Source organism: Choristoneura fumiferana, chromosome 24 (assembly GCF_025370935.1).
Source record: "Choristoneura fumiferana chromosome 24, NRCan_CFum_1, whole genome shotgun sequence".
NCBI lineage: Eukaryota > Metazoa > Arthropoda > Insecta > Lepidoptera > Tortricidae > Choristoneura > Choristoneura fumiferana.
The window spans coordinates 2,700,960-2,724,970 of NC_133495.1; the positions used below are offsets into that span (position 1 = coordinate 2,700,960).

At 37.4% G+C, this 24,011-nt stretch overlaps 1 protein-coding gene and 1 long non-coding RNA gene across 5 annotated transcripts in view; one reads left to right on the forward strand and one right to left on the reverse strand.

Moving 5' to 3' along the window:
* Window positions 1-24,011, reverse strand: part of LOC141441823 (DGAT1/2-independent enzyme synthesizing storage lipids) — a 35,486-nt gene that overhangs the window by 11,138 nt on the left and 337 nt on the right. Inside the window, exon 1 of one of the 4 annotated variants that reach the window (XM_074106705.1) lies at window positions 15,601-15,916. The exons of 1 other annotated variant lie outside the window; for it this stretch is intronic. In XM_074106705.1, coding sequence (XP_073962806.1) covers window positions 15,601-15,742 — 142 coding nt within the window. In that variant the 5' untranslated portion in view covers window positions 15,743-15,916. Of the gene's footprint in view, window positions 1-15,600; window positions 15,917-17,749; window positions 17,877-24,011 lie in introns of those variants that run through there. 2 more of the 4 variants (XM_074106708.1, XM_074106709.1) reach the window with 2 other exon arrangements.
* LOC141441825 (uncharacterized) lies at window positions 11,923-14,474 on the forward strand. Its single transcript, XR_012452856.1, has 3 exons — window positions 11,923-12,012; window positions 12,207-12,362; window positions 14,205-14,474. It is a non-coding gene; the product is annotated as an uncharacterized lncRNA (long non-coding RNA).

A 24,011-nucleotide genomic window follows, 5' to 3' on the forward strand; every position in this document is an offset into this window, starting at 1 on the left:
TTCCCATACAAATTGAGATTTTAACGCGAACGCGATCGAGACGTATTTTGTACCCGAAAACTTACACTAAGGGTACTGATCTATAGTTTCGAGAACGCACTGTACGCGTGATGCGTGCGCGGGCGCGGGTCACCGGTGCATTGAGTTCGTATATTATGCGATAAACAAGACGGATGTTAAAAATATAAAGGTTATTGTAAACAATGGATCTGTTACAATGTTGCTTCTTTGATTATTTATACACTAGCTTTTGCCCGCGGCTTCGCCCGCGTAGAATTCGGTTATCGCGCGCTGTTCCCTCGGGAAGCCTATGTAACTCTCTGGCCCATAAACTATCTCTATACCAAAAATCACGTCTATCCGTCGCTCCATTTCGACGTGAAAGACGGACAAACATACACACAAACACACTCTTTTTGCGTCGGGGGTTAAAAACAAAAGTCGTATGGTTTTTCCGTCGCTTTTGTACAGTCACCAGCATTAATATCTACCTCAGCGGAGAGTGCAAAAATATCTGACACGTCCTTCCAGCCCTAGAAATAGAGTCGTATCAGATATTTATGCACGCTTGTTGTGTCAGATATTGGTGCTGGTGACTGTACCCACAATGTCCTTAACATCTTGTGCGTTAACCCTGACGAACCAGAGTTTTACCTCTTTAGTTACCCTAGTTAGGTTAGAATGTCGTCAAGGCGCATCAACTATGTGGAATAGGAGCTCCGCGAAACGTGTTCTGGGAAATGGTCCTCTAACGATTTCCATCAAAAATTTCATGAGTCTCTGGAACAAAGCATGTTACCGCGTAAAGCTAGCTTAGTCGCTCATATGTGTTGTATATGTACCTATAGGTAGGACTTCACTTAAATTTTAAAATAATCATGAGTTTTATACATGATTAATGTTTCTACATAATTAAATGTGCCTACAGTTTAAAGCTTCGGTTACAAAGGTTGTCTCCATTGACTGATACACATACATCCTGTTGACATTTGATAGGGATTGTTTCACATTTATTTTTTCAATTTTTAGATTACCTACTGCTGATGTCCATCGCTAAATTATCTTTTTATTAAAGTAAGTTAAAGATGGTTTTCCACCGCCATGTAGGTACAGTCGAAGGAACTGAATCACGTACCAGGGTGGAACTTTTTCATAATCAATCTCGCTACGATTTCTTTGGCAGATATGGAATGTCAATATGACATCGGTATTACAAAGGTTCAGAAGTTGAAATTAATATCATATACAAGTCTGCACTGTCTCATCACGTCATCAGTCCCATTAAAATGGTGTTTCCATACAAATTCCCGTGTTATCAAAACAAAACCCTGGTACCTACTTCCAGTTGTCCTTGAAACCAATAAAGCACAACCAATCGGAAAAGTCTGAAATTCTTATACTTTTATCTATGTCATTATTACCCATTATAAAATGACTCCGCACGGTAGAGATCATTCAATTAGGTAGCTTTTTAGTGTAGCTAGTTGCCATGGTGATGTCTCCTGGGTTACTCATTAAAAGTATGATTTTATAGGGTAAAAATCCACTAATAGTTAGTAATTGTGACAGTTTTAAGGCAACTTCTTCATGGCTCATCTCTTAAGCATGCCAGTGGTATAAATTGCAAACATTTTTCTAAGCAAGTGTAACATGCCTGTCTCCTGAGTTACGGGACAGAATAACAACATAACAACACATAAAAAAAATTTAACCAGGTACACTTTCCTTAAGAGCAATGTTCTGCTAACACTAGATTATCTATCATACCTGGAAATTTGTACGGAACCTTCTCTGCTTGGATTTTACTTAAACGAGCCAATGTGCTTGAATTTTACTCAAGGTTCATTATTTGAACCTTTCGGCCGCCTCATTTTCGTGATCGCTTTTTTTTATGAATACGCTGTAGGATTTGATGGCATTTTCGATTATTTTTTAGACGTTCTGTACATACACTTCTAATAGATAACCTGGAAACTTCAACAGAATCTTTTACCATTTCAACAAAAGTGGACCACGAAAATCATACAGAATAAACTCTCGTGTAATGACCCTTACACTAGTCACTATGCAACCTCGTTTTGATTACCCCAGGCTACAGATTGTCGTTTATATCATATCACCTTTTCACTCCTCTGCCGGCTGGATTCGTTTTGTTTATCTGTACACCTATAAAACAATTACAATGTACTCTGTTACTCTGATCTCAGTGGAAAATGCCGGCTGAATAAAAAATACAAAGCTATAATTATCGGTAGGTATACTATACAGATGACCAAGGAACTTCTTTTTTTACAACGAGAAAATAAGGAAGCTGAAGTTAGTTGCGTTTGTGCTAACTTCGTTTTAATTATTGGCAATAGAGCCAATAGAAATAAAGTAAACAATCTTGACCTTTTTTATTGAATAACAAGAAGTACAATACCCCTGGTGTTGCAGATGTTTATGGCTGGTGTTGATCTCTTTCTTACCACCAGGAGACCCACTTGCTCGTTTTCCATCCAGTCCAATAAAAAAAAAGTCATTGTAAAATATTAATTTTTATAGCATTTGTCCTGAATGTAACTTAAAAATAAGCCATAGTAACCTAGTGTTTTGACCTATGGTATGGGTTCGATTCGAGCAAATGAGTTAATCACTTGGTCCAAGACACTACTTCACAGGTCAAGTTGTAAAATTCACGAACTTGACGAGTGACATCGACGTGACACATAAGAGAGAAAAAAAACTTGTTTCGCTATAAATATGTGTAAAATAAAAACATTTTAAATTATTATTAAAAACGTCATAAATTACCAAGCTTTACCATGGATTAGGAGAAAAACGAGTTAGATTTTTTTTTTAAGAAACTACATTTTTGACATTATTTCTGTGACAGTTCAAGATAGAGGGCTGAAAGTTGGAGTGGCTACTAGTTATGAGGCGACAAACAATTGTCATTTACCAATTCAATTCAACTATTCCTCACAGGCGCCACATATCCTTCCTTAGTCTGCTAAGCCCTTTGTGTATAAGCGATATATCAGGGCCTGTATGAAAGAGTGTTTGAATAAAAAATGTACAGTTCTATACAAAAAAACCGGCCAAGAGCATGTCGGACATGCCTAAAATAGGGTTCGGTAGCTGTTACGAAGAATCAAGTAAACATTTCATTTATAATACCTATGATAATATGAGAGAGGGTAAGGCAATATTTTAATATTAAAGATTCCCTAATTAAAATAAAGAAATCTGGAATAAGGGCTTTAAATGTTGTTTCTTACGCTTTTGCAGGTGAGTCAATCTTTTGTTTACAGTTAGTAAAATTCGTTGAATGTTTGTACGTACGCAATTATACTTACAATAAAAAACACAAAAAGACATTAAAAACAAAAAAAAAGTTATTCAGGGATAACATATATCAGTGGAAATATCTGTTTTCTAGCACCGATACCGATAGTAATGACGCGGACGGACGGACAGACAGACAGATATAGCGCAACTACGAGTATGGGTTCCGAAAAATGAAAATAAAAATTTTCATCATTTTCATTTTCATAAGGGTTCCGTAGCCAAAATGGCAAAAACGGATAGTTAGTGAGTATGTGAGACAAAAGGTCCTTGCAGGATGATTTGGTCTTATTTTCTTCAATATACTTACCATCAATCATTATAATTCTCATCTCTATGTACCTGTGTTGGCTGTGTATATTAAGTATGTGTTGGTGTTCAATAAAGAGTTATTTTATTGTGTTGTATTGTACTAACTAAAGATGGTAAAACCGAGTGAAACCGGAGCGATTATAAAAATCTGTTGTCATCTGAATTTTTCTCCCGAAAATATACTTACCTATATAATATATTATGTAGGATTTCCACTGTGGAAAGTAAGTACCTAATGAAGCGATATGCGCAGGCTTACATTATATTATTAGTTTTAATTACTATATTGATAACGTTAGTTCAAGAACCAGAATCCCTGAATGGGTCTAGCAGTCTGTCTACACGCTGATAAAAGATATAATAATACCTACATTATATCAATATACTAGCAACCCGCCCCGGCTCCACACGAGTACAATTTTCAAAATAGCCCTTCTTTGGACAGTCGAGTAAAAACGTCTCAAATGCACTTCACACACATTTTTCAGCTCCTTTCCCCAAAAGCTATACCCGCGCGAAGCCGGGCACGTCGACACAGGGTAAATTGTTGTTGTTGTGTGCACTGTTTGTTGTAAAACGTTAAATTGTTTCTAATAATTTCATATTCAAGACTGTTTCATTCAATACTTGTAGATACAATACGATTACAGAGTTGCCATCAGCAAGACGTTCCTAATTTAAACAACAACACGACTACACATTGGCATAGTGTTATTTTTTAATTATTTCTGGCATGGATGCAGAGCAGTCGTTACTCAAAAACATACTATATTCGTTATCCAGAGAATACAAGTTTAAAGTAGCCTTTGTCATTAAAGTAACCTTATAAAGGTGGCAATGTCCGTTAACCACCCGTACTGGTCTAAACTGAAGGCCATATTATTTTCATCCATCACTAAATATAGGCTACTTACTATTTAAGTATTTAATCATCCGCTGATGGAACACAGATGAAGAGATGCGAAAATGGTTCTCTTCAATAAAAAACCGTCACTCGAAGTTTGGTGTATTCAATATGGCGTTATTTTCTAATAAAAGAATAGGTAAATTAAATATAGGTGAACTGAAGGCACAACCTTTTTTGAATGAGTATGTATTTATACTTTTTTTACTTATTTCGAATAAATTTGAATATTTTTTGTTTTTTCAGTTCTCGATGTTTTTTTATTTACTGTTAGTCTTATTAATTACATTTACATTTATTTAGTACGCACAGACACTTAAGGTCCAGTTTTAGCTTAAGGCACCCAGCCATTACAATAGGAATTCATTTTCTGATTAAAATACCTACTTACTTATTTTGTAATGTAAGTGCATATTACATATAATATTAGTAGGATAATTAACGTTATAATTACAACTTGAAGGTTGACTGGCAGAGAACCTTTAAACTTTAAGGCTTAAAGAGATAAGTCTGCCTAGTATAGTATTGTACTAGTATCTCAAAGTTTGCCAGTTGTATTTTCTTTCTTTTATTTTGTACAATAAAGTTTACAAAGATACATAGAATTCTGATACCAAAATCAAATCATTTTAGAGCAAAGCGCAAAATTTTCTCAAATTGTGGCATAAACAGCGGTGTACACATAAAAATATTTAGCTTAATGTGTCTTACATGCCGAGGCGGCAATTTGTAGTGATCCATCTTGTTATAATTTTGTTTCTGCATTCACATAATAACATCGAGACCGGTTCCAAGGTGGACACTTCATAAAATTATACTACGTAAGATGTTCCGCAAAAAGAATTGAATTTTATAATAAGAGCATTCATCGAGTATGTCCGTATACAATCTATCAACTAAGCCCTGGCATAAAGCAACAACGAAGACGGGCGGCCAATCCCAAAAATTAAGGTTAAATATCGCTAGATGACGTTAGCATCGAGATGTCCGTTTGACGTTTCAGTCTTGCCTGCGATAGGTTCATTTAGTTAGTTATTTAACCAATCACAAACGTGACTACATATCTCAAAGCTGTCAAATAGACCTCACTATGCTATACTCGAGTCCAAAGTTAGGCGAACTAGATTGACAACTGAAAATGTTACTATACTAGCAATAAAAATAGGCATAGGATAACATTTGTTGATATAACCTTGTGTAGACGCGCCGCGGAATGAAGATGTTTGTCACTTTGGACTTTATTTTCATAGTTTGAGGCCTGAAAACGACAAAAAGGGTAACAACTAATAAGAACGTAACGAAAATTTCAGAACAACGGAAATAGTTCCATGCAAGCCGATGGCAGTTAAGTCGTATGACATTATATGAAATGTCAATAAAACAAAATGGCGGATGGCGTCCTTACCGATGTTCAACATTCAGATTTATTTTATTATTATTTCGTATTGTTTTTTTTTCTAAACTCGATATTAAGTTTTTTTTATATCGATATTACAGCACTGGTGTAACTGTGGCAACATTTGTGTGTAATGAACTGTCAAGTTGGTTCGCCTGATGCTGGACTCATTTAGGCGCCAAATAGCCTGTCAAAGAAACCCACATTTCTACGTTTTTTTTAAAATTATACCTTAAAATAAAGGCGACTTAATTTGTAATTCGGTGCCATAGCCTTTGCATAATATTTTACATTTTTCTGCCAGAAAGAAAACGTGAAATCATCTGTATAATGTTGTAGCTTGTAAAACAATTTGCGAAACATCCACAGAGACTATAGTTCCTGTTGCTTCATCTACGGAACGCAACACACTAGAGTCTACGCCGCGACAGAGATGAAGAGATGATTTGGATGCGGAACTTACTGTCTGGATAAGGAGGGAGACGTGGAAGTCAAGAGATCAGGTAAAGAAGTCAATGGACACAAATATAGGCTAATAAATAATAACGTCGAGAATAACTCAACATAGCGTCCTTAATTTCACCAGTTGATACCTGCCAACGACTAGCACGTAATTTCACAAAAAAACCGCGTCTGCATCCCGGCGAAACCAGATCCACTTTTTATCCGCGCCAGACGATTATAAATTTGAAAAATTACCCAGTTCACAAGTAATGGGCATGCGCGAAAATGCAAGTTGGCGCTGTATTCTGGGTCTATACTCTATACTATGATGATACGAAGTCACAGAGCAAAATTCGAACTTCGTATCTTGCCGGCCCGCTGACGCTTATAGGTACTATTTAATACGAGAGTGAGAGGGACGGTATCCTCCCAGATTGGCGTATTTAACGAGGAATATTGGTTACTTGCGCCGCGGTTGTATCGCATTTGTGTCACGATTGAATCACTACTGCAGTTTTAGTGTCCAGCGACTGCATCGAAACTGAGGGCCTACTCTTCGAAAATCGAAGTTTGTATCGTACCGCCCCTCTCTCTCATATTAAGTTTAAGTGTCAGAGGGACCGAACGGCACAAACTTCGATTTTCGAATTTCTTAGTAGCCCTGCTGTATCGCGTTTGCATCACCGCTAAAAGTCGTATTGTGTAAACCGATAAAATCAAGCAATCGTGGCGGCACGCGAAGAAATTATAAAGTGACTTTTTACAAAGGTCAACGAAGTTCAGCAGGTGATACCTACCACGCTGATGTAGGTATATAATTACGCTAGTAATTTTCTAGGCCATTTATGAAACTATGAAACTAAACTCGATGATAGGCGTTTTTGCGAGCAATTCTTTTGTTTAACTGGCTCAGAACCCCTTATTTGAGCTCATTAACTCTTGGGAAGATTCGATAGCTTTTGGTTCAAAAGGATGCTAATAATTATGTAGGATGAGAGATGTAATGCTTGTTAAAAACATAAGAAACCAGACACTGGGACATTTTTTTATTTAATTCTCTATCTATCTATAACAGCCCTTATAGCGCCCGTCTTCGGACATAGGCCTCCTCTGTACTTTTCCAGTCTTGCCTATCCACTGCTGCCACTCGCATCCAGTTTACGCCAGCTTTTTGCCGGATATCGTCTGTCCATCTTTTTGGTGGTCGTCCTTTACCGCGTGTGTTAGCACCGGAGTCTCCACTCCAGGACTCTCCTCGCCCAATGACTGTGGTCCATTCTAGCAATATGTCCTGCCCATCTCCACTTTCTGCGTTCTATTTCTGTTATTGGCATTTCTATCTACCGTTGTACCCTGAGTTTATCTCTCTGATTTCAACAAATTTGGTAGGTAGACTCAGTCCATGATTCCAAGCTGGAAAAACAGGTTCCCAGATGTGTCCCCAAAATATTGTATGGATGTGTCCGTTTTGTTACGAAAAATATTAAGAAAAATTCGTAACAAAACGGACACATCCATACAATATTTTGGGGACACATCTGGAGACCCTGTTTTTCCAGCTTGGAATCATGGACTGAGTCTACCTACCAAATTTTGTTGAAATCCGAGAGATAAACTCAGGGTACAACGGTAGATAGAAATGCCCTATTACGTCATTCACTTTACTCATTTTTCTTTCGGTCCAGGTGAGGGTTTTTTTATTTCATTACCCATTTACAAATTGCTCTGCTAACAGTTTAAAATACAGTTAAAACCGTTTATAGCGACACCGACGCAACCACCAAGAAAAAAGTCCCAACTTTATCTTACTCGTATATACCAAAATAACACTGGTTATATATAACGACCAACCGTGTTTAACGACTAAATATTGCTGTCCCTTCGATATCGTTATAAACAGTATTGACTGTAAAGCTGTATATTTAGTTTACTTTAAATACTTTGCCACTTTAATAATTGATGACAAACTTGCATAGTTCTTTTTTGTGCTTGAGGCCGTATTCCCTAACGTTTCCCACGCTCGCGATCGCAATCAAATGACAGATTTCGCATACAAAAACTGTCATTTCATTGCGATCGCGAGCGACAGAAACGTTAGGCAATAAGGCCTCCGTTCTGTATCGCTATTATTTCTAACCTTTAACCGACATTATTCATAAATAGTAATGTACCTAATATTTTCGCACATCAGCTTGCGTAGAAGAAGGGCGTAACATGTAATAAAATGTTTTTCTATTTTGATTGAAAACGGTACTTTGTTTAAGTTCAAAGTTAAATGACAGTGTGATCTTCTTTTACACGAATACATATTGTTTTATGAATCGTATCTATGTGCCGTCTCCCTTTGTTTGTAAAAAGTGAGCATTGACTTTGGAGATAAAAACGTCCTTCAACTTATAAAACTTACTTATATCGCCTAATTGTGAAAGAAGCGAGATTTCTTAATATACAGGGTGATTAATCCAAACGGGTCAGTAGGGAGAAGTCAGAAACTATGAGAGATAGCAAAATATGTTTTTAGGGACGATGGCGTTGATTTTAGATTTAATAAAATGGCATTCACTTTTTTTACTGTTACACATAACCGGGAATCGAACCTGGTCAATAACTCTGTAAACAAAAAGCTAATTTTATCGATATTTGTTGAGTTACAATGGTAAAAAACTTTATTAGAATATTTATTTTATACTATACCTATTATGTGATATAATTGAGGCAATTACACTCGCAAGGAGACTATTAAAGTAGTGCTGATAAGCAATAAAATATTTTTTTCAACTTAATAATATTAGGTATAAACTAGAATTCTAAGTCAGCTCGAAGCCAAAGAAATCTGATAAAATATATTTTAAAAGTGGCAACAAACCATCAATCATCAATCAAACTGACAAGTTGGTTAGCGCAGTAGAATTATTCGATGCCCTAAATTTTGACAGAGTTTTAAGGACTGAATGACAGTGGTGCAATCAGAATATACATAACATGTCACTTTGACACTAAAACTAAATTTAATTAACTATTTTATTTCATTTCATAGTTACATGTACAATAATGACACATTGTCGTAAACGCAAAAGGTTAATAGTCTAAAGTCCTGGCTTTTTCCCGCATGACACATATTAATTATAATATTAGAATAACATTTATAAGTTCCTTACTATTACGGAGCAGGAAATTGAATATATTAATACGAATATTTTAAAATAAAAGGACTGGTCTGAAAAAACAAGTTTTGATACCTCGTTCAAGGGCGATTTTAAGTGGCAGAAAATTGACGGCCAATGCCCAAAGAAAGTCGATTAAAAACAAAACCGCATTGAAAAAAAAGACACGCAGCCAGTTTTAGGCTGTGCATTCAATGGAGATGTTCAAGAAAGCAAAGCAGTGCGCGAGGAAAAAAAACCCAACATTTCTTTTTTCTATAACATCGCTTAGTGCTGCTTCGTATTGGTGGATACAAACCTTGTTCACTAAAGCTAGAACTTCACTTGGTGTTTAGGTGCCACTGGTATCTACCGGGTGTGGCCTGTAATATGAGCAAATAATTAAAACATAGATCATCCTCCTCAAACTGAACCACATTAGTTCAGCTACTTTTAATTTTTATTACACTTAAGTTTATTCGAAGAAGCAACGTAAAGCAAAATGTTTGATGCTTGTAGCGTGACAGGCGACGTCAGTTGTGTTCTAGGATGGCGTACATTGATAGCAGTATTTAATTTGTATAAAAAAAAAAATCCAAGACTCCATTATTTTGAAAAGTCGCTGAACTAATGTGGTTTAGTTTGACGAGGACGATATATGTTTTAATTTTTTGCTCGTATTACAAGGCACACCCGGTATAGCTCGCGCTAGAAATGATATACCTACCTACATTCATACATATATGGACCCCATCTCCTTGCGCTCAGACAAATATATTGGCGAATAAACATGGGAAGTGCTAGCATAATGTTATGTTTGAAATAATCAGCAATGTCTTCACTATTAGAGAAGTGATCATTGTATTTTATTCATGGGAGCATTCACAGGGCTTGTCTCAACAAAATGAATCCGTATTTATGTTTCTAGTATCACATCATTATATATCCGGTCATTCAATTTATAGTTTGCCGTGCAAAATAATAGACGTCGTAAAATAACTGGCACTTGAGGTATCCCATTTTAGGCCTCTAGGTTGGCAACGCATCTGCAATACCCCTGGTGTTGCAGATGTTTATGGGCGGTGGTGATCTCTTACCATCATCAGGAGACCCACTTGCTCGTTTGCCATCCAGTCAAATAAAAAAAATCTAAATAGTTACCTGAAGGCATCGAGCACGATATAGATTTACTTTTTATTTGGGTGGTAATTAAATTACCCATTAAATTTTATTATTTTATGATGTTTCAAAAGGCCTTGCCTCTCTCTTAATTTTAAAACGAAGTCACGGGGCATAATAATATCCTAGTTTAACACAAACAAATAATGATGTTGGCAGCAGTAGGCTGTTTTCGTAAGATAAGATCGCTAAAGTGACATTCAAAACTATGTTTTTACCAAATGATTTCTGCCGAGTTCAAGTTCATACGCTAAATACTGCGATAACTGTTTTGTTGCAATTTTAGAGATCAATTCATCGGTAGGACGGTTAAAAGGACGCATATAAAAGTAAAGTTACTGAACGACTGACAGACAAGCACAGCCTAACTAAACCACTAGAATAGAGCTGAAATTCCTGCAGAATAGGGAATAAAAGACATTTATATTGTTACTTCAAAGTTTCACATACACCTTGCTGTAGTTGCTGTTTTTAGAGTTGTATTTTTTTTTTAATTCGGCAGTTGCTATGAGTAATTAATTGGCCGCAGACGAAGTCATACTCTAATTGTGTTTATGTTTACCAATTAACAGATTTGCGAAGGTTAATGCCGATTACTTAGTGGAAAACTAAATGCTAATAAAATCGGACAATGGGGAATGAATGAAAATTTTAGAAACGCTTGAAAATTTTTTTATCGATAGGATTAACCTTTAGAAAATTAACAGAAAAAAATATCAGACTTTCAAGTAGCATCAATTAGTTTTAAAAAATGAAAGAATTTTCTTTACCGCTAAATTACGACAGACCGGTCGGTTACGGGTTATTCCATAGCCCAGAATAAAAAAACATTAAAAAATAATTTATGTGTCTTTGACTCGATCGTTTTGACAGATGACACTCTTTACCGGCTCGGATAATACCGACCCTGTTTTTCATCTACACACCGATAGAAGCTCATGTCAGTTGATCAACTGATTGAAAGAACGTCCGATCGTCCCTCCGACCGAACATTCATCCCGACGCCGACACTTATTAATAACAGGATTCCACGAAAAAAGCATCAAAATTTCAACCGGGACGATGGATATAAGCTTTCATCTCGGCGTCGATGAATGTTCAGGGACGATCGGACGTTGTTAGTGTTGTGTGTCGGTGACAAATAAAAATGACCAAGTGCGGGTAGGTAGTTCGTGATACGAGTGCCGGTACTATTAGTGATCAAGTACGGGTAGTTCGAAGGACTCGCGCTGCTAGTTGCAGACTTGACAACCCACACTTCAGTCTACTCGTGACCACGGCCACTGCAATGTTGCCGAAACGTCGAGGTAAATATTACTCGTGTGTGTTAGCGTGATAAGTCCCGTTGGTGGTATTTTGACTATTTTGACGTTGGTTAGTTATACTATACGTACTATTTAAAAACTTATTGATTAAAATAAAACACTCCTTTAGTTAAATTACATAAAAAAGAAATAAAAATAACATCGATAATGATATAATATATCCTATCTTTTTCTAGCTTTGCTAACAACAACCAATAAGAAAGCGTAAGCCGTGTTTTAGCGTGAAAGCACTGAGCAGATGTTAAAGAGGTCACCGTCCTAGAAACACCTGCAGTGTTAAATGCAGCTAATCGAGTTGCAGAATATGCACATTGCTCAAGGCAAGGATGCAGGTAGGTAAGACTAGCACAAAAAAATACGCTGCATTCTGGTTTGGCACTAATATACTTTTTTGCCGATGAGAAAAATTAAACCGCCTTGCTTTTTTTTAAATTAAAACGAAGGCTTATTAACCTTTTTACCACCAACCTAGCTGAGTATAAAACAGTGTTGTCACTAGACTGATATTCGGTAGACATGTCTTAAGTAGAGCACTAAAAAAGGTTTTTTCAAAATGTTCACGAGAGAAGAACTAACATGAAACTACCGTGAGACTCACTCATATTAAATATATTGACCCGGCTAAATCACGTCTTAAATCGAGTTTAGCCCGACATGTTTCGGACTAATCCGTAGCCCTTCGTCTTCGGAGCAACGCGACTCGGCGGCTGCTGCAACACGCAAGACGAAGGGCTATGGAATAGCCCGAAACATGTCGGGCTAAACTCTATTTAATATGAGATAGGAACTAGGTTTATTTTTATGTTGCCATGCTTAGCACTTAGGAATTCTGATTTTTAGTGTAGTATGTCTATTTTAAAATAGTATCTTTATCATATGAGACAAAACTAACAGCAAAAATAGCACAAGTCGTGTAAGAAGGACGTAAGAAGTCATTTTTCCACGTACATACGTATGATATGATAAGACTTATAAAACTATAGACACAAAGCAAAGCCCTCTCATGTGTACAAAAGTTAGCTAACGGTCGGTACTAGCGACATAGGCCAAAACTGTCAAGTTAATTTAATAACACTAAATATTATCGCATAATCGACGAGTTTAACACAACTTAAGTGCTACATAGGTAAGTACGCCTGCCCCTGACCCACTAGGCGTAATAGAATTAATGAGAATACACCAAATAAACGGAAGTTAGTAACAATATACATATAAAATGGCAGATATTTCAATGACTCATCAAATTACATGTAATTTTGCGGGTAGTAGGACATTGTACAACGTTCCGCCGGATCTATAGGCGACCGCGACCGAAAACACACGACCGCGATGGGAGGAGGCCTTGTATAACCAGACTTCTTTCTGTCACACGGTATGAGACGAGGGTAGAAAGAGATGGGCAAACGATCGCGAACGTCAGCTCGTAGACAGTACGGCCTCGGCCCCTTCGGGTCGCGGGATCCACTGCTTCATCATCAACAAAATGAACCACCATCCACCGTGAACCCGCGGCTTTATACTACACAGAACCCTTCAACAAACCACTGTTAGCGCTTGCCAGTTTTTTATCAGGCCCTCATTTGTTATCGGTCACTGATTGAACTCCGATACTTTTCTATCTGTTTATATTTAAAAACGAAATTCAAGTTTCTCGGCTATCATTATACATGATGTCGTAAAATTGTTCAAGAATATTTCACCAGATATTTGGTTTAAAAAAAAAGACGTGGTGGCCTAGTGGTTTGACCTAACGCCTCTCAAGCAGAGGATCGTGGGTTCAAACCCCAGCTCGCACCTCTGAATTTATCGAAATTCATGTTCGAAATTACATTTGAAATTTACCACGAGCTTTATGGTGAAGGAAAACATCAGGTGAGGAAACCTGCACAAACCTGCGAAGCAAATGGTGTGTGTGAAGTTCCCAATCCGCACTGGGCGTGGCGCGTGGGAACTACGGCCCAAGCCCTCTCAATCTGAAAGGAGGCCTGTGCCCAGCAGTAGGACGTAAGTAGGAGGAAAATACATAATTATTAAATAAATTGTTCCGCCGAGACCGTTTAACAGTTTTTTTTTATATTTTTATGATTTCTCAAAAGTGATAATAGTTAGGCGTTCATGTTTTTAGTAGTATAGTTAGTATATAATCGTACCAATTTTTATTTTTATTTAATTAGATAACTTGAACTTTGAGCTGAAGAGAAACTCAAGTCTGCCGCATGCATCCGGACTGATGGGCACGAACCGTTACCGAATGGGTACCGAGGGATAGGTACCCAAAGGGGCAGAAGCAGACCCAAGAGGAGATGGCGGAACGACCTGAGTGCATTTCAACTCGTTTGGCAGGTGCATGCCCAAGATGGGGAAGAGTGGCGGAGGAAAGGGCAGTCTCTTGCCCAGCAGTGGAACACATTACGGGCTAGGTCCATAAAAAACTTGACCTTCAAAAAACGGAATAATACCTACAACCTGCCTGCAGACCTATTATGTTTTTAATATATAAAAATGAATCCCTATTTCCCTTGGTCAGGTCACGGCATCACGCGTGAACGGCTGGACCAATGTCGCTAATTCTTTTTTTGTTTTGTTTGCTATTGTCAGGAGAAGGTTCTTATAAAAGAAGATATAGAAAATTTTAAAAAAAACTATACCGAGGCCGGGGGCGAAGCCGCGGGCACCAGCTTGTTATTTATAAACAACGAAATGTCACCCAGTTCATCTTTAATCATTTAATCTCACTTAATCAACTGCAAAGTCAATTATAATGACATTAACCGATAGCACGCTGTTTCGGCATGATATCACTGACTCAGCCTGTACCTACCTTGCGCTACTAACAAATAAATACATAATTAACTTAAAGATTAATCAAAACGTGACCACTCACAACCGTAATCGCGAAAAGCAAATCTATTTTGATTTTTGACGTATCCCGATCCCGCCCTAATCTTTTTTCTTTTTAATTTGGACCGCGTTCCAAATTTAGGATCGCTATTTTTTTTCTGTTGGCAGAATCGAATTTCGCACAAGTCCAACGACCGATTTCGGCGTATGAAATTATATAGCACGGAATTAAAACCACATCGGTCCGTGCGGTTTTAGGAAACCGCTTAGTTGCAATCTTGAGCAATATCGTACCTACTTAGTCATGACGTGAAATTTTCACTTTAAATTATTCTGATCTAAATCAGCATATTATTATTATGGTATTTAGTTCAGCAGCAAAGAATTTATAAGTTATAACATAACTACAAATCTTAAATTAAAAGAATTCCTTATAAATTACGCCATAATTTCCATTACTTGTTAAATTTGTTAAAATGTGTACTGAAATTGTTCAAAATTGCATACTTAAATATAATTTAAAACAAATGTTGAAAAAAAATACCAAATATTTAACGAAATTGAGTAGATAATTATTAATTTCAAATGAAATTAGTCCTCCACTGGGCATCGGCAAAAAACCGTCTTATTTTACTTTTTTTGCTTGGAAAAGATAAAGACTTCAAGAGTTTTAAATCCCTATAGCCAATAAAAAACTCGTAAAAAGTAATAATATTTAAAAAAACTTACAGCAAAATATTCCCATATAGAAGCCAGCTATAGCGATCGCTATTTTCATGAAATCATTTGTGGCGTCCAAATCAAACTTTTTAATTAAGTCACTCATGATGTAAGCTTTCACTTGTCGCGCGCCGCACTGACTGTCCACCATCTCACCAAAAAAAACCTTTTTTTTTTTTAAATTGACCCGGCAACTGCACTGATAACCCCACAACCGGCGTTGATACAGCCAAATTGCATTCAGTTTAAACTGTACATGAAATACAGAGGGTAATAATTGTTAAATTAAATATTAAACTCGACGTATGCATGTCTCCGAGGCGTGTACGAGAATGATTGAAGCGAGCAAAACCTCGTCTTGCTGACCAAAGCAAGCCATTATCATTTTTTTTTTATTTTCCCTCGTGTCTCGACGGATAAATCATAATAATTTGCCAAGGATTAGCTTTTTATTTTATCGTGCGATGCACTTCTTTGTATATCAAGTCAATTGCATAAGTGTCATCGGCTTATAGATAAATTTACCTATTTATATTTAGATACGTAGCATGTAATAATGCGATGCAATAAAATTACGTAATATTTGTTTTCTTACTAGATATATTGTTAGATGTCAATCAATAATCTTTATTATAAATATTGCTTAAATTCAATCCGGATAATTTGACTGAATACCCACGTAAATGTATTTTAGGGTCTTTTATAGGCTAGTGTCCTAGTAATAATTATTCCATCAGTAAGATTAGATTAGATTAGAAAATATAGGACACGTATTTCTTTCTTTAGTCAATTAAACAAAAAAATATGAAGACATAGCCAGTTAAAGTTCCGTGTGACGTAACGCCGTGGGACACTTGTTAGCACGGCGTGACGTCACAGACCTCCATTCCCGAACTTTGATGCGCTTCATCTTTGTAATTTTTTGTTTGATTGACAAAGGAAGCAAATCCCTTATTCCCCGTCCGTACATTACCAACTTAAGGAGCGGCCACATCGCTGCTCAAAAAACGGTGATGGTACGGAATCGCAGTGACGCATCGTATGCGCACCGTTTTTATTGCATGCTCTCCACACCGGTGCTTAAAATACGCAAACGGTGCGGAACCGCATCCTCGATCTCCACCAAAAGTCGTGACGTTTACGGCATTTCACTGCGATTCCGCACCGTTAGCGTATTTTAAGCAGCGGTGTGGAAGGCATGCAATAAAAACGGTGCTCCTACGATGCGTCACTGTGATTCCTTACCACAGTATATATATAAGCTAAGGCAGTATGGAAAGCTAGGCACATTTTTTGTGATAAATACGCTTATATACTGTGCCGTCACCGTTTTGACCGGTGTGGCAGCTCTTTTACGTATCTAGATTGAGAGACTGGGAGAGGACAAATAATTCCTATTCTAAAAACGTCATGGGATACGTACGTATCCAATATTTTCTCAGACGGAATAAGTAGTTTTTTTTAATCCAGGAATCTACCGTCGTTGACAAATATTTCCATACATTGGTCGTTGTTCAAAGTACAGTGTATGACGGCAAATTTATACATGACTAACATCATACATTCTGAACCAAAAATTCCGATGACAAATTAACAGGGATGTTCAATCAATCTAATCGAACCATCTGCTGAAATCTTTTGGATTAACTTTAAAAGACATCTTGTATAAGTCTCAATATAGTGATCTAAATAGGTATCCCACTAATATTTTAAATGTGAAAGTTTGTAAGTCTGTTTTTTTGTTACCTCATCACGTCTAAACATAAACCGCTGCACCGATTTAGATGAAATTCGGTAGGTATACAGATTGTTTGAGGCCCGGGGAAGGACATAAGAAACACAATATTTTAGACTATCGCACTATCGCGGTCAATACTAATTTTATATGAATTAAATTCGGGTTTTTTCCGCGTGCCATGATTTTATTGTTGCCGAAATATCGAGCTTCGTTAAAATCAAGGTACGCGGAACAAAACCCGAATATAATTAATAAAATTAGGATGAGGAAAGTAATTGGGAAGAAATTAGGAAAGTTTTTGATACGGAAAATTGCATTGTTCCCGCGGGATAGCGATCAACGAATTCTACAAATTAATTCGACGCAGAAGGAGTCGCGAACAACAGGCTAGTTTTTTCTTAACTGTACCTACCTACCTACCTACCTAGTGTCGCCACCACCAATCCCAACCAAGTATGTGATCATCATGTCACAGGTACTGATAGACGAAGAAACTCTTAAACTTCACTCTTTTAATGTTTTTTTTTTCAATTTACGGCGAACTCGAATGGACACGATTTAATAGGTATGAATCAACATCTCTGAGTGTGACAGTAAATTATCTCAGTCGTCTAGTCTACCCCCACCCGACTAGCGATCACGAATATCCGGGATCAATTCCAGCTGCGTGATATCACGTCGAGTGATTATTTTCATATCACGGCGTTTATCACGCGGCTTTAGACGCCTTCTAACGTAAACGTTTAGAAGTGATTCTATGGCGGGCGGTGGTAATCTTTTACCATCAGGAGACCCACTTGCTCGTTTGCCAACCAGTCGAATAAAAAAAAAATGCCACTTTTATACGCAAATCTTAGGGGTTAGATTTTATACGCTTTTACGAGGGGCGGCTGAAAAGTTCTAAGCCTAAGGTACTTTGAGCTTGAATATGTTTTAGAGGTACTGGCCACTAAAAAGATTAATAATTAAAAGATAAATGCAAGATAAATCGTGCCAGTCTTAGTACAGTCAAAAATATAGTTACAAAAAAAACGACTTTATGCACTTAATATTAAGGCACCAAGTCGATAGACTGTACAAAAAAGTGCCTTTTAAGCACCAGCAGATGTTCCTGCGCTCCGACTTCTGGCCGGAGGGTGTGGTGTTCAGTCGTTTTTGGGGAGCGACGAAACGAAGAAAACTTTCAAAAATCTCTAATTTTTTGTATGTAATTTTTGTGTCTCTTATATGTGTCTTTTTGTGTACCTATTTTTTTTAAACGACTTCATTTTTGTATCTCTCCGAACTCCTTCGTTTGACGGCATCGCAATGTAATAAAGCTTGTACGAAGTGTGGGTATCTATGACCTCTTCTATTAGTAGGTAGTGCACAGAATTGATATGGGACTTCGTTCGAATATGGAACGTCGACTTACCTATACGGACACGTTACTACTACATATTTAGATAATTTATGACACTACATACAACGGTCATCTTCTAAAGTTTTTTACATATAACAGGTTAGTAAATACCGAGACAGGTGGCCGTAGTACGTGCAAGTTGGAATCGCGTGCGCATGCGCTGGTCAGTCATGGCCACAGCGATTACTATAGAAACTTAGCCGTAAATAAGGAGTAGATAATCATGTTTACATATCATCCTATGTTTCATTTGACGGCCGGATAGCGAAGTTTTTAGTGACCCTGACTACGAAGCTAGGGGTTGCGGGTTCGATCCTCGCGACGGGCAACGATTTGTATGATGAATACGAATGTTTGTACTTGAGTCTTGGATGTTTATATGTATTTAAGTATATAAGTTATCTCTACTTATAGGTATGTCTATCCACTGTCTATCAAGTTTTGCTTAGTGTGGGGCTAGGTTATGATTTGTCCTAAGATATTATTATTATGCGTTGGCAGGCCTCCCACCAGGTGGACTGACGACATCGTGAGAGTAGCGGGAAACCGGTGGATGCAAGTGGCGAGTTGTCGTTCATTGTAGCGTTCTAAGGGGGAGGCCTTTGTCCAGCAGTGGACGTCTTCGGGCTGATGATGATGATGATGATTATTATTATTTACTGCAATGTAAGGCGACAGACAACTGAAGAAAAAATATGATTCTAAAAAACCGGCCAAAAGCGTGTCGGACACGCCCAAAATAGGGTTCCGTAGCCATTACGAAAAACTTAAGTAATATTTTTCTAAGGATTTCGTATTTTATACGGAACCTTCCAAGTTTAGGTAGGTATATTTTATACCTTAGGCTGCTATTTACTCTTAAACTAATAATAATTCTCAAGCAAACTTAGCCGTTATAGTTTTCCTTGAAAGTTTGATATATACTTACTACCAATCTTAATTTTTTCAAATTTTTCCACCCACCGGTTTAGATTTTAGAGGGGAGGGGGAGGGGGACGCTCGATTCTCATGAAAATTTGCACTTTAAAGTTGAATATTTCGCAAACAGATGACTGAATCGACAAATCGTCTGAGCAAACCCCGAATGGTTTTAAAAGACCTATCTATATAACGATACCCCAAACTATAGGGTTGGATGACAAAAAAAAATCACCCCCACATTACGTCTATGGGAGGTTCCCAAAAAAAATTTTTTTACAATTTTTTATTGTATCATTTTGTCGGCAGAGTTTACATATATATCCGTGCAAAATTACAGCTTTCTAGCATTGATAGTCCCTGAGCAATGCCGCGGGCGGACGGACAGACAGACAGACAGACATGGCGAAACTATAAGGGTTTCGTTTTTGCCATTTTGGCTAGAAAGAGGGGTGGGGGTTAATAATCCTCTTCTAAGTCGCACCTATCCTGCCTGACAGTGGTCATGGCCGCCGGTTGACGATCGATCAGTGGGGTACACAGTGGACAGTGTTGCCACCTCAGATATTTATTTACCCTGACGCGAAATTACCCAAAATTAGACACTTATTTTATTTTACCCTATGTTTTTAAATAAAAACTAATAGCTAAACTACTACACCGTTTCGAAATATTCTTGGAATGCATCCATAATAGTCTGGGCTTCTATGTCATCTTGTTTTTTCTTGAAATCGTACATTAAATTCGAAAATTTTTACCCTAGAAAACACCCTTCATTATTTTCTACCCTAAAATAATACCCTAATATCGTATAAAGGGCCTAAATTTAGGGTCAAATACTTTAAGGGGTGGACACTAATGAACCATCATGTCATGACGACTTTGTTTCAAAAATAGCGAAAATTCTGTCCTACACTCATACCCAAACAATTTTAACCATTGCTATAGATTGCCACGAGAGTTGAAGTGAATGATTACACACACAGCCAAAAAAAAGAACTGATTGCAGAACGAATGAAATGAATGAGTAAATGTCAAAATCCTGCTGTTATACGACATGTTGTAGCTGCGTGTGTTTGTGAATCGGTGAATAAGCTAGGTATATTATTTATAATATTAGTAGGCTTGGCACAAGTTATGTAGGTATGTACGAAGTTGTGCGAAATTACATTTGAAATATACCACAAGCTTTACGGAGAAGGAAAACATCGTGAGAAAACCTGCACAAACCTGCGAAGCAATTCAATGGTGAGTGTAAAGTGCTCAATCCAAACTAGGCCCGCATGGGTACTACGGCCCAAGCCCTCTCATTCTGAGAGGCGGCCTGTGCCCAGCATTGGGACGTATATAGGCTGGGATGATGTACGAAGTTCTAAAGCAGTTTAATAAACAATTCCTTGACCTAGCACATAGCAAGCCCTTGACACTTGATTTAATTAAGCACCTATGTACAGACGCTCACCTTTAAACCCAAGTAATACACAACTTCCAACCTTTCTTTGGTACAATAACGTCCAAAATGTCTTGCGATATATTCGCAATTCTCATTATTCAATGAGACATTAGAAATGCATGTGTTTATTGAACAATAGGCCATAAAGTATGGATGGAGGTTTGAATATCACATTCATATGGTTTTGGGAGTAATATTAACAATTATCTTTGCACGTAAGCAATCGGCGAATACTGACGATAGACAATGGAGGCTTGAATGTATATAGTAAATCCTCAATTATGCGTTCAAAAACCATAGGTAATGGTCATCATTACGACATTGGATTCTATTATGAACACGGATGTATCGTAATGAGATTTCATACATCATTACAGCACGGGGGGGGGGGGACCATTGCAGCAGCAGGTCGTCGCGCGCGCAGCTCGTGGGGCAGACATACCTACCTAGTTCTCGTTAATGCAGGTCATTCTCAATGGTTCTTGAATACATGATAGAGGATTTAATATATGGATATAGATAAAATATTGTATGCAACTGTACGAAATTAGGCCTTAAAACACTCATGTGACCCTATTATGCCTCGGCTACGCCTCGTTTCATAAACCCACACTCGTGTTTTAAGGACCCCTATTGCGATACAGTTGCATAAAATACTATTTCATCACACTTGCTCGTAAACAGTGTCGTAACATGCAGGCTACCTTAGTTGCAACCCCTCAAATAAAACCCTCGTCCTTAATGTGCTTGTTATGAAACCCGTGGTCGGTAAATGAGTCCGTGCCCATACTGTGATGGTGCTGCGCGCGCTGCTGCAGGACTACATGGACCACTACATGCACACGCACGTTGCGGCGCATGCCGAGGGAGGTTGAGGGCGGCGCTGCCAAAGAGCACAGCCTAAGGTATCGCCAACATCCGCCATATCGTTCAAAACTCACCGTTTAACGATTTACCTAGTGACTTTTTTTTATTATTCGACTGGTTGGCAAACGAGCAAGTGGGTCTCCTGATGGTAAGAGATCACCACCGCCCATAAACATCTGCAACACCAGGAGTACTGTATTGGAGATGTGTTGCCAACCTAGAGGCCTAAGATGGGATCAAGTGCCGGTAATTTCACCGGCTGTCTTACTCTCCACGCCGAAACACAACAGTGCAAGCACTGCTGCTAAACGGCAGGATAGGATTAGCGAGCAAGATGGTGGTAGCAATCCGGGCGGACCTTGCACAATGGTGTACGGTTGTGTCACTCTGAAGATGAGCTCTGGTTGAGTTCGAAACGCGTCAGTGTAGTGTGGTGGTGGTGATAGATGGGTTTGTGTGATTTGTGTGTGTTCTTACAGTGTGGAGGTGGAGGAACTGCATGAACACGCATATTTTGCATAAGCTAAGCTATCGTAAGGTCGCGGGTGAGCAAGGAAATTATTTTAGTTCATTGATATGGACCTCCGCAAAGTAACGCCTGATTCAATAAATTATACAAAATTCAGATCTATTGTCAAGAAGACATTAATATCTAAAGCGTATTATAAAGTTATTGATTATATCATGGACAGGGATATTTGGAGATAATTCCGATCCGCATTAGCGATCCCTTCAAACTGTGTGAAAAGTAAAGTTGTGTTGAATACTTGTGATGTATAGATATCAGATATAATTTCATAATATTGTAAATCTGTTTAAAAAAATATACCCCATTGAGTTTCTTGCCGGATTCTTCTCAACAGAGGGTTTTTCCGAACCGGTGGTAGATTTTTATTGACATTCATCAGTGCTTGTTTTAGCCTAAATTGAATAAAGATATTTTGACTTTGACTTTGACTTTATATCTTCAGAATTGTTTTTTTTTAAAGCTTCAATGTTAAGAGCTACCGATTAATGTATTTTTTCCGAATTGTTTTGTTTCGAAACGAAAATATAGAACACAACTAAGATACAGAACCAACTTGCACCTGCCCAGATGCAGTTGGTTGATGCAATGCAGCCTGCTGAAAATAATCTTGCTGCATCCACATAATGTAGTATTATAAAGATACAGAATGTATAAACAAAGGCAAAGAGGGAAAAGGTGTAAGTTTAGCAAATTCTACATAAAGACTTGCTTTAAACTTTACAAACAAAAAATTTGTTCAAATTTTTTTGAAAAATTATCATTAAAAACATCAACAATTTAAAATGTGTAAATCTACTGTCTATAAGCTATTAGTGAGTAAAGTTGTTATTTAATGATTTTAATGTTATTTAATGCACAAGCATGTTAGCTCTGTCTTAAAAGTTTAGCCAGTTGGGTAAAAAACTTTGCTTTATTACTTTCTAACATACCTTCACTCCACTTTATTAATTTTACGGGGTATGTAAACTTATCAAAGTCAAAGTCAAAATATCTTTAATTCAATTTAGGCTATAACAAGCACTTATGAATGTCAAAAAAAAAACTACCACCAGTTCGGACAAAACCTCTGTTGAGAAGAATCCGGCAAGAAACTCAACAAGGTATATTTAAAAAAAAATGTAAACAGATTTACAGTATTATTAAATGATTTACAATATTTAATTGATTAGGTCATGAAATCTTTGAATAGATAGCTTAGCTAGAATCATAACCTGTTTTTTGTATTGCTTTAAAAATTCAAATTCAAATTTTATCAAAATTTACCAACAATACGATTTTCTTGATGAGACATGAATATTATTAACAAGGATAATTTATTTATAAAAAATATCTGAGTCATAATCGCGCCACTGAGCAAACTTCACTTTCTGCTATCTTATCATAGGTTATTTCACGAGATTGAATGATCGAAAAAATATTGTGATAAAAGTTTTTGCAAGCTCTAAAACCGGTTTTATCTAGGACTTCGTGGCGTATCGCTGGCCGGAAGTTTCTAACTTTGGGTCATTAATTA